Consider the following 15,335-nt stretch of genomic DNA (forward strand, 5'->3'; position numbering starts at 1 on the left):
GGTACGGTTAACTCATACGGAAAAAGTGGACGTGGCATAAAACAACAGTTGCCACATTAAAACAGGATGCATTAAAAATACACCGATGAAGAAAGTATACTTATTAGCAGGTGTTGCACCTCCCAACATATGTAGACATGTAGTAATCACACCATTTTTTTCTTTAGTACAAATAAATAATATTTTCAAATATTTTTACTGACTTAAATTAAATTGATTGAGTTAAAACGTTGAATTTTATAGCATGAACTAGTATTAGTTGAAACAAATCATAAATAGTTTAATTTAATTAAAAAAAATTGCTTTTTCTGAAAATTTGTAAAAAAATATGGATATTAAAAATATAATTTTTTTAATTAATGAATTATAACATTTTTCAATTTTTATAAAATAAAATAAAATGAAATGCTATAAAAGTGCATTATATCTATTATGTATAAATGTAAAAAAGTCTTGGGATAAAGTTTATTTATTGCTATTAGGATACGTTTTTATGTGTGTCAGACACTTCTTGAATAACTTGAATAACTATTGTTTTTGTTTTTCATCTTTTGTTAAAATGTTGCTGTAATCTTAAATTAATTTTACGCCTCTATCTGCAACATTGTTTGTAACATTTAACTTATTTACGGTGTATAATACTATTATGTAGTCATCATTATGTTTCCACAAAATAGAATCTATGTTTAGAAAATGCATGCTAATTGTTTGCTTATGTAGCTGTTTGATTAAGTAGTAATAAATTCTTCTATATTCATATTAGTTATTATTTTAATATCATGAGATTGTAAAAAATATTTTTTTGTTCCTTTAAATTTATTATTTGTTTTCAATGCTCGCACCATATTTATTTTATTATTTATGGGTAAATTTCTACCAAAAAGTGCTGATTTTTCTGGTGATTAACTACCATAAGTGGTGACAAAAAACCTTTTCTACTGTTAATAAACTTATGTTTTCATCGATATATTTATATAAAAAAAGACTTTTTCAGAAACCCAAGTAAAAAAATGGAGCTTTTATAGCCTTTGCGTTTATTCACCTTATAATATATTCTTTCGAAAGAAAGAAAGATACAATCTCGAAAATCCTTTAACTCCTGTATTGTTGTTATTTTGACTGGTCTTTTGGAAAAAGAAAAATTTTAAAACTATAAATAGCTTTGTCCATCCATCTAGCATGATGAAATGCCCAGGGATTCTGAATGATATGACACAAGGAAGAACTCCACCTAAAGTCGTCTTTTTAGAACTATGAATACCAACTGATTCTAATGACGAGTTGTGTAACAAAAATCCTTCAATACTACTTGATGATTGAAGTTCAACAGTCTCAACTAAAAATTTTAATGATTATTATTAATTGTATAACTTTTTGGCTTAATTGTTAGACGATGCGATTTTGTTTTTGAGTTTTCCATTATACGCTAAAATTTAATTTTTCTAAAAATGTTTGTGTTATAATTGTCAAATATAATTAAGTCACAAAAACATTCTACGCAAAAAAATGAAATATTATGACTTAATTTACAATTTATGTTAAAAGTATATTAGTTTTAAAATAATTATGTTATGATATAATTATACTCATATCAAAAATTAATTTCATTAAAACTATATATAAGCTATTTTCCCTATTTAATATTATAATGGCCACGAGACATAAAATTATGATATACATTGAAATTACATACATGATACTGTACTGTTTTAGCCTATTGTATCTGTGTGGTGTGCGGAGTACTACCACACACATTTCTCTCGTAGTAAAATAATTTTACTAAAAGAATTTGTATGACATTATTTATTTTCTTTCTTTTGTTTTTACGTGAAATAAACGACTATACGACTGTTACGTGCTATGGTATTAAGTCGGCAATATTCTTGTTTGTTTTGTCTTTTTTATGACACCCATGACTCACCTTGTGTCAAATTTTTAATGGAATTGGATGCAATTTTTTTTTTATTTTTACTTAATATAAGGAGTAATATATAAAAATCGACTATGTTTTTATAATTAAAATAAAAATAAAAAAATGGTAGCACAGTGAAATCGAGGCACAGTGTGGATGAGGCATAGATGGGACAAGTATAGATGATATCTGACAGTGATTAAAATCACTGTCGTAAGAAACGTTTCGATGCAAATCTGTAGATAGTGTTTTATTTAGAGAAATTGAAGGATTATTCCAAAAGCAACATTAACTCTTATTTCTTTGATTATATCCTGATTAGTAGGTCTTTGATTTAAAAAAAAATATAATATATGAATAAATACTAATTATAATTATTAAATTTAGTATGAAATTGATATTCAATAATTTAGTATTGCAATTTATATGGAGAAATTATGAAAATAATAAACGGTAGCACAGTGGGGTCGAGGCACAGTATGGACGAGGCATAGATGGAACAAGTATAGATGATATCTGACAGTGATTAAAATCACTATCATAAGAAACGCTTCGATGCAAATCTGTAGATAGTGTTTCATTTAAAGAAATTGGTGGATTATTCCAAAAGCAACATCAACTCTTATTTCTTTAATTATATCCTGATTAGTAGTTCTTTGATTTTAAAATGTAATATATGAATAAATACTAATTATAGTTTTTAAATTTAGTATGAAATTGTGAGGCCAGCTATGATGTATGGTTAATAGTGTTGGGCGGTTGATAAGAAAGTAGAGCAGAGAATTAGTGTAGCAGAGATGAGAATGTTTAGTTGGATGAGTGGAGTGACTAGAGAAGATAGGATAAGGAACGAGCATATAAGAGGAAGTATAGGTGTTGCGTGAATCGTGGATAAGATAACAGAAAAAANAACGAGCATATAAGAGGAAGTATAGGTGTTGCGTCAATCGTGGATAAGATGACAGAAAAAAGACTTAGATTGTTTAGTCATGTTATGAAGAGAGAAGAATGGGAAGCTGTAAGAACAGTTATAGAAATGAATTTTGAAGCAAGAAGAGGTAGAGGAAGACCAAAAAGGAGATTGAGGGATGTTATTGAATGCGACATGAGGACAGCTGATGTGAGCATAGAAGATGAGGGAGATCGTGTCAAGTGGAAGCTTAGGATAAGGGTGGCCGATCCCAAATAGTTGGGTTTAAGGCAAAGAAAAAAAAAATTCCGGTGGCAATTGAAATAATATAATTGTTGTTTGGGAATGTACAATTTAGCGTTTAGTTGGGTTTAAACAATATCGTTTCAAATCAATTACCTACTCTATCGCTTGTATATTAATATACACTACACTTCTACGATACAATAAATAAATAAACTCACACATACACACATATGCATTTATAACATTGTGTCTAATGTAAGTATAACATGATAAAAAGTAACCGTAAAATGAAAAAAATGGAATATAAATTTTAGTACTCATATTAAATGTAATGTAACTCGAAAAATATTTGTTTAAATGAAAAAATATAAGATAATTTTTTTTGTATATAATTGTCTTTTAAACAATTTTTGTACGAAATTTTTTTTTTGTAAGTTAAATATTTTTTGAGAAAATTAAAAAAGCTCATGTTTTTGAACTTTTGCGAGGCTGTAAAAAAAACATGAATTTTTAACATATTAAAAATCTAATCAGTAATTATTTGAAAACAAATATTTTTTTCTTTTAATTATTATTTTATATGTAATTAGTAATAATATTAAAAATTAGAAGTGATAGAAAAAGTCTAATTGCAGATTTGAAAACAACGCAAAAAGTTGATTTTTTAAAGTATATTTTTGCTTCTGATGAAAGTTCCTTGTAGTCCAGTGCATTTATTTATAGTAACAAACAGTTTTTATTGAAAATTATTGTATCCAGCCTTTTAAATTTTTATACACATAAAAGTAAAGCAAAATATAAGTTCTTTATTATTTTTATAATTTCTCCGTTTAAATTACAATATTTAATTATTGAATATCAATTTCATACTAAATTTAAAAACTATAATTAGTATTTATTCATATATTATATTTTAAAATCAAAGAACTACTAATCAAAATATAATTAAAGAAATATGAGTTGATGTTGGTGTTACTTTAGAAATAAGAGTTGATGTTATTTTGGAATAATCCACCAATTTCCTATTTAAAAAAAAAAAAAAAAATTAGTTGGGAATTTTTTCTGCTATTCGCCTTCGTTGACTGGCCTAATCATTAAATAGAAAATTTTATGAGAATTAAAAAAATTGTATCGTTAAAATTAATATGCAGTCATAAAGTTTTATAATTACTGTTTATTGTAAATTTATCAGAAAAGTTCAATATTTTTTTGCATTTTTATCGTAATAATTAACTTAAATAGAAGTAATAATAATGATTTCCTAGTAACTTTGATTGTTTAATAAGATTCTACAATTGAAATATTGAGAACTTAATTAATTTTAATGAATTATTTTAACTAAATGAACCAATCAAAACAAAATTGTTAAAAAGATTTACTCAATTGAGCGTATTATAAAATTTGATTATATTTGTAAAAATCCATTTCTAATTCTGGAGAAACTAATAATAATTTTTTTTAGAAATTATTTATATAGTAACATGTTACCAAAAAAATTGTAATATTATAGTCTAGTAGTAGCACACATAATTAAAGTAAAAAAATTATTAAATTACAAAGTAAAATGATTTAATTTTGTAGTTGAAACCTATCATATCAAACTTTCTTCGTTAATAAATATTTTGAAAACATTAGAAATTAATGATTTTAATTGTCTTTATGGAGAACATGTAATAACTAACTGTTTAATTGATAAATTAGAATTTTTTTTTCAATTTTTGAGCGTAATATCTTCAACTAGATACGAATTGTAGTCATTTGACGTATCGTTGAAAAAAGTCGGTCAAGTTAGAGCAGAGAAAATTAATGATTGTCACAAAAAAATATCTTCTCAGCTTTGCATCGAAGCTAAAACTTAAAATATAGTAAAATAATTGTGATACGAATAAAAAAATTTTCTTCTTGCAAGGGGCGACTAAAGTGATGGGATCCTTGATCTTTATTGAAGTTACTGAATCTAAATGAGATAATAATCAAACGAGTTAAAAATTTATACTAACTTAAAAAGAATTAAGAAAAAATGCAAAAATTTCATTGCCATACGCGGGTTGGAACCTCGTACAGGGCCGCCTTTAAGACAGGGCACCGGGCCCGGGCCCAGGGCCTCCTGCAAAAGGGAGGCCTCTTCGTAGACAATTGTTAAGGTTTTTTAATATATTTTTTTTTAAAAAGAATACTTGAACAAAATGAAATCAATTTATTTTAAACATAAAACTTTACATTAAACATAATACACACACACACACACACACATATATATATATACAGTAGAGCCTCGATAGTCCGGACGAATTCAGACCGAGCATCGTCCGGATTATCGATTTTTCCGGATTACCGGAGGTTTCTCAAAACTACCTTCTCAAATAACTAAGATTTTATTTTAAATTTCACCATCTTTATAATAGTTGTCTTCATAATAATCANTGTATTTTTTTTCTTCAACAAAATGAAATCAATTTATTTTAAACATAAAACTTTACATTAAACATAATACACACACACACACACATATATATATATATATATATAGATATTCCTTCTAAAATTGATTATATACTCCGACTAAACAGTTTTTTACGACATTTATTAGTTGAAAAGTCGTTAATAAAATCATTAAAATCTATTTCATTTAATAAATTAGATTTCATGCACATGATAGATAAATAGTTTAGCCTGTACTGGTCATCGAATTTCTTACATCGCTTTTTAAAAATTTCAAATAAGAGAATGAACGCTCGCCAGTACAATTAGTTATCATCAAACTTAAATATATGCGTAAACAAATTTCAATATTAGGAAAAGTAGAACTAATACAATCTTTTTTAATTTTATCAAACAAATCAGGAATTAGTAATACCTCATCATCGTTACAAGTTTCGTTTAAATAATGTTTAAAATGTAAACATTCAGAAATTAAATTTTCCGCTCTGATATCTTTATCATAGATATTTGCCAAGTTTTCACAAGCGTCCTCGATTTGCTTGTTATTAATTTTTTGGAGCGTCGTAAAAAATGTGAAATTTTCATTTAATTTATCATAAACTTCTTGTCTTTTCTTCAAATCAGTACAAACAGAGTCAATAATAGGTAAAAAAATTTTGATTCTTAATTTATCATCGGAATTAAAAAGTTGTTCATTGGAAGGTCCATCGAAATAAGTTAGTCTGGTATTAATTTTTTTTATTCTCTGATTGCATAAATCTTCACTTAATACCGTAAAATTGTTTAGCTTTTACTAAAAAATTATTAAACTTATTACTAGTATCATTCAAATACGAATTTAAAGATGCTAATAGGTGAGTAGCTACTTGTAAATTCATGTTTTTTTTTTTTGAAAAGTTACATTAACATCATTTATACGACTCAAAAGATTGTTCTACATAATAGTTAAAAACATATTTTCAAATTTTTTTCATTTTTTAAACAATGACTGCGCTTCGTATTTTGTATCTTTAGCTGTGTTTTGATCTTGTGTTATTTTTTTGAGAACTGTACATATTTTATCATAACTCGTTATGCAACCCAACCCAACCAATCGATGGTCAGCTNTTATCATAACCGTTATGCAAGGCAGTTATGGCATCGCAACGAGCTGACCATCGAGTAGTCGAAAGACTTTTTAAGGTTTTATTTTCCGGTCCTAAAGCTGACAAAAGTTGTTGCCATCTATTAGTCGATAATGAAAAAAATGTATACAATTTTTGCACTAAATAAAAGTAAGCTACGACTTCCGGAACACACTCAGCTGCTTTAGTGCCGACTAAATTTAAAGAATGCCCGGCGCAAGGAATGTAAATAGCATATTTGTTAATTTCTCTGATTCTCGCTTGCAAGCCTGAGTATTGTCCTGACATATTCGAGGCATTATCATATGACTGTCTTCTGCAGTCTTGAATGTCGACGCTATGTTCATGTAAAAAACTAATTACAACTTCACTTAAATATTCAAACTTGTGTTGCTCAATTGGGATAAATAATAAAAAGCGCTCGATGGGACCTTTATCAGTTGTATAGCAAACTACAAAAACTAACTGATCTGTGTGCGAAACATCGGGCGTAGAATCAACACAAATCGAGTAATATTTCGATTTTTTTAATTCTTTGATAATATAAAAAAATATTTGTTTCCCCATTAATTCAATAAATTCTTCGCAAATATTCGCAGATAAATATGATGTTATTCCGTGTCCTTTATTTCCTTAAGTCTTAATATAATCTTTTAAAAAACTATCGTATTCGCTTAAAAGTTCTAAAATTCCTATTAATTATAAGTAATTTCCATTTTCCGTTGACCCAAATATTTGATTACTGCATCGAAAAGCTAGACCTGTAGAAGCAAGAAACTTAATAACATCAGTGATTCTACGAAGAACCTGTGTCCAGTGATTTTTTTCATTATTTAATTGAAGCGTTATTTGTGTATTTATCAAATTTAAGTTTTTTCTTCTTTTAGAGTAAGTTATCAAAGATGCCTTATGAGATCGACTCTCTTCGTGGTCTACAATACGCTCTGGATGCTTCCAGTCACGAAATCCAAAAAATGCGAATTGATTTCGTTCATTTGAAAATAAGTGGCAAATAAAACAATAAATATTACCGGTCGATGTAGAATAAGAAAGCCAGTCTCGTTCTACTGTTTCTCCGTTGTGCAAATTGCGATAAAAAAGAGATGAATGAAAAAATCTTATTTTCTGTTTCTCACTTTCGTCATAAATTCTAGCTGATTTTGTATATTCAACATTCTTATTATGAAAAAAAGATGGATCTTTTTGCAAGCAATAGTTTCGTAAATCTTCGTTGATATCTTTTCAGGATGCTAAATCTGTTGAATATTTTGTAATTGTACTGAGATTTTCAGACTCATCTATTGGTATGAAACAAAAAAATTTTAATGTATTTTTTTTCTTCAATTTTTGTAAATAAAATAGATTTTTACGCTATCACTTAAAAATCTCATGTAAATAATAATTTAGTAAAAACAAAATGTACCTGTACACTTATGATTTAAAATCTCCAAATTGCAGCAATATCTATGAAGAAATTCCGGCAATAATTATATTAATATATTTAAAAAACTTTCCACTTATTAGTTTTACCTGCTTCATGAACACTTTGAACATTAATAAAATTAGTTATCTTCGGTAACTTTGAAATTTGAATTTTACCTTCTTTAGCTTTTTTTCTTTTTGCTGCCCCGCTAGAGTGAATTCGATGCATTTTAAAGTTTAAAATCAACAAACACAAACACGAATCATTAAACTAAAAAAAATATCTCGTAGCTTTAGTGGCGCGTAGCTTACAACACGTTGTTGCCGTAGAACATGTTTAAACATGTTTACCAGCAGTCTGCATTGTTATTGGAAAAACCGATAGTTCCTGCGCGTACGTGTCAAAATAAAATTCTTGGCGCCAAGCTAATTGCGCGTAAATCTAAAAATATACTTACTTATAGTATGTAGATATACAAATACGCGTATATATATATATATTTTTTTATATACAAATATATGTCTTGTATTCATTAAAAAATACTTACCGTTTATTATAGTAAGTGGTGGAAAAATTCTAGATACACAAAAATGCGGTAATTCAGCTAAAACTTATTTTAAAGAAAAATCATAACGATCAATATTACTGGTTTTTAAACAATTTCAAGATTTTTCGTCTCCTTAAATGGGCCTCCAAGTAATGAAAGACTGCTCTGATCTCGTACCCCAAGCATGTAAAACATAGGTTTTACCAACTCGGCAACCTTACGTCACTATCGTCGGTTGAAAAAATTGGCTATTTAAGCTAATTTAAATTTCAAAGTTATTTTTTTTGACTTAAAAGAAGCAAACAAATTTAACTTTCTATGCTACATTAATTTTTAATTTATATAATATTTATGAAAATCTGTACTCATCTTGTCAGGTATTTTAAAATAAAATAAAATACACAACCCAGAATTTTAACACAAAAATAGTATATTTTTAAATACGGTAGTCATTTTTACCATGAAGACAAATCCAGAGGTCAATTTTTTTTTTCAAATTAACGTATATTACATAAGCTTTAATTTAAGGTATATATAAAAGTGTCAGTATTTCCGGAATACTTTCAAAAATTAAATTGAAAATATCTTAGTAACAATAGGCATGTTTATAGTTTTGATCCTCCTTGTTAAATGGGTNAAAGTTTTGACCCCCCTTGTTAAAGGGGTATGATCCGATTTACAAAAAAAGCGTGCCAGATGAAAGGGGTATATAAATATTTATTATAAAAAAATTATAATATTAATCATACATTTTTCCAAAAGTTTTNTTATTATAAAAAATAATAATATTGATCCATAAATTTTTCCAAAAGTTTTATAAAATATAAATTAAATAATATAAAATATAAAATCGAGAATTTTTTCACGGAAATCGTACGTTTTTCTTTAACTTTGATGTCCGTTTTACCACGAAGACAAGTCTAGAGGTCAAATTTTTTTTTCAAATTAAAGTATATTACATAAGCTTTAATTTAAAATATATATAAAAGTTTCAGTCTTTCCGGAACATTTTCAAAAGTTAAGTTGAAAAAGTTAATTTTTTGTAAAAAAGTTACCATTTTGAAACTCTTCCTGTGGGCTGTTAAAGGGTCAAATGTTCACAAAAACATATAAAATGATAGGTAAATATCTAAGGTATTTATAAAAAAAAAACTTATATTGATTCGATCATTTTTAAAAAAGTTATGGTAATTTTAAGTAAAAAAAATTGAAAAAATATCAAAAATTAGCGATTTTTAAATTTGTAATTTTTGAGGGGATTTCCCGCCTTTACGGGGAACGAGGAATTTTTTTCAATTTTTGAGGATAATGTCTTCAACTAGATACGATTTTTGATGTTTTGACATATTTTTCATTAAAATCGGTTCAGTGAGAGCTGAGATTGAGCGTATAGACACAAAAAAAAAAAAAAAGGCATCATAGTAAAATTAATACCTTCTTAGCTTCGCATCGAATCTAAAAATAATGGCACCACTGCCAAGTAAAATTGAAAAATGATGATTTCAATTTGCATCATGTAATATAGTTTATTATTTGTAAAACTGAAAGTAAAACATTTTTGTAATGTTTGGTTTAATTGTAATTTCCTGAATTATTGTTACACTAGACTAGGAAGTAAATATTTATAAACATTTTTTGATTGTATTATTATTGTTGTATTCGTAAAAAAGAATATAATAAGAAAAACAAAATATTTTAGTATATAAGACGAAATAGAATGTATTGTAAGATAAGAGAGAGAAGACTTTGGGACCACTGAAGGTAGTCTCTTATCGTGCGGTACGTTTATGACATTAAGTTTTCATTTTGTGTATTTTTTTATTGTGTTTTAAGTGTATCTTTATTTTGTATGTTTTACATTATTTAATTATATGTTTGATAATTACATTTGTATTATTATTGAACTTTTATTAATTTAAGTTACGACACTAGGGTTGTTTAATTTTGATACAACAATCATAAACGCGAAATATGTAGATATCTTTTATTATTCTTATATCATATTATTCTAATGACGCAATAATAGCCAAGTAAAGTCTATGTATTAATATGAATGAATTTGAATATAAAATTAATACTTAATTTACATCATATATAAATTTTATGTTATTTTGCAGTATCGTATGATCTTTCTTAGGTTAATACTTATTTAAGCAAAAAGAAATAAATAAGAGAATATTGAATGGAGTACGATCGCTTCTGTAAAGAAGCCAAGTTTGCAATAAGTAAGGTGAAGTTAAAGAGGTGTGATGAGTTGTATGAAAGCCTAGAAACAAAGAAGGAGAAAAAAAGTTTATAGACTTGTAAAAGTAAGATAAAAAATGTCTAAAGATTATCATTATGTAATGCGTATAAAAATTGATGATAAAAGAATGCTAACGAGCGAAAATTATGCGAAAAAAAGATGGAAAGAGCATTTTGAAAAATTACTGAATGAGTAGTATCCAAGAGAGACATTAGAAGATATATCTTAAAGCTTTGGCATTAAGCTTATGAGTCATAGTAAGAAGATTTCGGAAAAGGTCAAAAGAATAAGAGAAGAAACATTAGTAACAAAGAACTAGCTTGATTTTTTGCCTGAAATACAAACGATAGAGCCAATTTTTTTTGTGAAACAAACTAACATAAAAGTATAGGGAAAAGAAGAAAAAGTTATACATGGTGTTTATAAATATGGAGAAAGCGTATGATTGAGTAGCGATATAACTTTTATGTAAAAATTAATGAAAAAAGAGTATAATGGCACTTGTACCAGGATAAAAAGTGTGGGTAGAGTAACAGAAGAGTTTAGGATAAGAATAGTAATACCCCAAGGTTCTGCTTTAAGTTGTTACTTATTTTCTATAGTGATGGATGAAATTAATTGGAGAAAGGAATCTGAAGCTGTAAGAACAGTTATGGAAATAAATTTTAAAGGAAGAAAAGGTAGAGGAAGGACAAAAAAAGGGATTGAGAGATGCAATTGAATGCGATATGAGGACGGCTGATGTGAGCTTAAATGATGTGGGAGATCGTGTCAAATGGAAGTTTAGGATAAGGGTCGCCGACCCCAACGTGTTGGGATTAAGAAGATGACAAAGAAGATCATATATACCGTGACGCGTATCCACTATTTACGATTGAACCGGTGATGCTTCGCTGCACGCTAATATATATATATGTATATATAGATGTTATTCCGCTATTAGATATTTAATAAGGCGTACCACTAAGTCCAGCGCACGACTTCAATCACAGTTATAGTTAATTTAAGTTTACTCCAATTACGGGTCTTTAACGGATATATCCTTAAGTTAAAGCGTGCGGTCAAGAACAAAAAAAAGAAAGAAAACACACAGATAAATTTGCAAACACAATTTGTCGAAATTTCCACTAATAGGTAGAGCCGAAAATATCTGAACGAACCACAGAAAGAAAACAAACGTTCGCATAGATGAAATATGTCCAGTTAAGGTAGTCGTCCGAAAAACGCAACAGCAAAAGAAAATACACCACTTCAATGTACGTCGAAAACCGAACAGGACGCAATATCGGTAATCCATATTCGGCGGCGGCCTTATCTCAGTGTCAAGGGCGGGGAGACGACCGATGACAACCGATTGTCATATTAATAGCTGGACGGCTGATATCGAGAGAGACACGGGTGAACGCCAGCCTAGAGCAAAAGGCGGTGCCGTGTCAACCGTTATAAAAGATAAATGACTTATAATACTAGCATATAATATTATGTAATAATTTGTAAATTTATGTTACATATTATAATGAATAAAGTGTGCGTAGATCGTGTTAAGTGGAAGTTTAAGATATGTGTGACCAACTGCAATTATTTGGGATTCGGGAGAGAAAAAAGAAGAAGAGATGGTGATATAAAATGAATATTATAGAAATAACAAATAATACACCAAAATACCAAATTCTGACTTCTGACTTCTTTGTTTAATACCAAATTTATTAGACAAAATATTTAATATTTTACCAAATGTAAAACTAATAATTAACTTAATAGCAATTAAGCAATAGTAAACAATATTTTTCAACAGTAAATTTTATTAAAATGTAAACTTATTTTTAAAATGTTAAAATATTCTTTTTTGTTTTGCAATATTAATCGATTTTTCTTGTAGCAGATATCAATTTTCTTCTGAAGATTTTTTATTCAATTTTTTTTTTATGTCTGAGGCAAATGATTTAAATCTTTGAAGTATCTATAATATAATTATAAGAATATTAATCATGATTCAATAATTTAAGAATTAAGCAGTTTTTCCTAAAAGCAAAAACAAGTTAATAATTTCATTGGTTTTTTACGTAAATTGAATTTTTTGTAGTAAAAATGTCTTCTTAAATATAGACTTTACATTATTATTAAAAATAATACTTACAGAGACAGTCTCTTCTTTTTCTAAATATAACACCCTTCTGTATTCAGCACCACATTCCTTAGTAAAAGTTAAACAATCATTATAAACATCCTCTCCAGAAAACATTGCTTTAATTTCTGTTTTAGATATACTACAGACATAGTGTCCTATTTCTAATTCCATAGCTTCATCCGTCATTTCACCAATTACATGTAATATTCTAGCTTCACTTAATAAATCTGTTGCTTCCCTTGAACACCACCCTAAAATATGTCAATAAAAAGTTAGCTAAGCAAAAATAACGTAGCAGAACTGTATTTTGATTTTGAATTTGGTTGCTTTTGATTATCAACTTTTTATAACAATCATATTACGAAGGACAATCAACAATTAAGGTTACAAACACTTAAGCTCACTCAAAAAAAAAAAAAAAATCCAGTACTTTCAGTTAACTTTTCTCCTCTTCAATACTCCTACTAATTTTCTACATCTACCAGTTCATGTGCCAACATTCCTCTTACCTATTCTTACTTTGTATCCATCTTTTTCTCTTAAACGTGAGCATAGAGTTGAGCGTTGTACAAGTGTTAGATAGACCTGTATACATAACTTGTGAAACAGCTACTGCACAAGTTATCAGGCTTATATTTAACCTTTAAACCCTTTAGTTTTTAACTACTTTATTTCCTCTGACCTATTGTTCCCACGTACATTCGAGATAGTACAATCTACCTAAGTTCCGATCAGGGCTGCTCAAACTTTCGACAAAATTTTACACCAGACGTCGATTTGACACAACCTCACAAGTCGTCTCTTATGACTGGCGTAAGGGCCGTGGAAGTATTCTTATCTACAAGTAAATTTTAGAAGATTTAACATAAAAACAAATAGTAGTATACATCTGACTATAATTTTACATGAAACCAATATTTTAGTAAATTTAATTTTACATATTTTTTATACGAAATATTTTGTTCTAACGTAATTATTTTGAAAGTTAAGAATGATTTACGTTCAAAAATTGAATTTTAGGGATTTTTTTTTTAATTTTTTGACCTAGTATAAAAAAAAATTTTTTGAAGAAAATATTTAAATCTATAATTTATGTTTTATAAATTTTTATGATAAGTGTGTTAGTTTTGAAAAATAATGTTAAAAAACTGATAATCTACTCTTTTGAGCAATTTTTTATCCCCGATTCGGTATTTGAAATAAGTAAGTTATCAAAACCAAATTTTAACTAAACGACTTTTATATAATAACGTAAAACATTGGTGAGTACGGAGATCGATCAACAAAAGTTTATAAGATAAGAGACACTTCAGTGTATATATACTAAGTGTTACCTAGCTAGAGCTCCACCCCAGACCCGGTGCCTTTCGACACTTAAGACAGTTCTTAAAAGTAGACCATTCATTCCAGTAAGAGTTCCCGGCTACACCAGGCATGATATGTGTAATGTAAAGAAAAGCATAACTCCAAAAGTAGTTTACAAGAAAAATATTTCAAATTATAAATTAAATAATATTTTAACAACAAAATACTCATGTGTATAATAATCTACTAATTATTATTCCAAATAACAGATAGACGAAAGAAAACTTAATAATTATTAAAACAATCTTTAAATATATGGTTATTTGTAAAAACTACATCCACTAACATAAAATTGAAACGATATTGAGGTACGCAAAACAAAATCATATCCTATTAAACTAATATGCATGGACTTGAAAAAAAAAAATGATAATTTTCCTAAAATAACGTCATTGAGTTCTTTCATTTAAAAAAAAATGTTGAACATTTTATGTCATTAAGTATCATTTCCAGTGTTCCAATTAATTTTTCAATATTTTATTATATAATAAGATTTATATGAATATTATTTACCTGATCCTCGTACATTATGAGCCATCGATTTTTGATTTAAGCAATTCATTAATTCATATTTTGCGATATCGAAATTATTTCGAGTTAGTTTCAAGTTTTCTTGGTAATCATTTGCCAATACTAACACTATTAGATAAGTCTTCGAAATATAAAAATATATAAGATTAATAAACAATAATTTTTAAAGTAAATTTTCAATTTTCTATTTTTTATTTCCGTTAACATAGATTTTAATGGGTTTATCAAAAATAGCCTTTTTTTATTAATTTTAATTTTAAAAACCCAGCACAGGGGGGTCGCGGCACAGTGGTGACGTGGTATAGATGGATCAAGTATAATGATATCTGACAGTGATTAAAATCACTATAAAAAAAAAACGCTTCGATGCAAATCTTTAAATAGTGTTTAATTTTAAAAAATTGGTGGATTATTCCAAAAGCTTCATAAACTGCTAGTTCCTTATTAATATCCTGATTAAGA

General features: G+C 27.5%; 2 protein-coding genes across 6 annotated transcripts in view; both read right to left on the reverse strand.

Moving 5' to 3' along the window:
• The window catches only part of LOC126904608 (uncharacterized), a 95,621-nt gene that overhangs the window by 37,265 nt on the left and 43,021 nt on the right, over positions 1-15,335 (reverse strand). The window lies entirely within an intron of this gene.
• LOC126904612 (uncharacterized) overlaps positions 12,533-15,335 on the reverse strand; it is a 5,205-nt gene continuing 2,402 nt past the window's right edge. Inside the window, exons 2-4 of the mRNA XM_050683777.1 lie at positions 14,856-14,994; positions 12,987-13,228; positions 12,533-12,809 (exon numbers count right to left, since the gene is read on the reverse strand). Coding sequence (XP_050539734.1) covers positions 12,735-12,809; positions 12,987-13,228; positions 14,856-14,994 — 456 coding nt within the window. The 3' untranslated portion in view covers positions 12,533-12,734. The remainder of the gene's footprint in view (positions 12,810-12,986; positions 13,229-14,855; positions 14,995-15,335) is intronic.

This window comes from Daktulosphaira vitifoliae, unplaced genomic scaffold (genome assembly GCF_025091365.1).
Source record: "Daktulosphaira vitifoliae isolate Bord-2020 unplaced genomic scaffold, ASM2509136v1 Scaffold_4, whole genome shotgun sequence".
In the NCBI taxonomy this organism is placed as follows: domain Eukaryota; kingdom Metazoa; phylum Arthropoda; class Insecta; order Hemiptera; family Phylloxeridae; genus Daktulosphaira; species Daktulosphaira vitifoliae.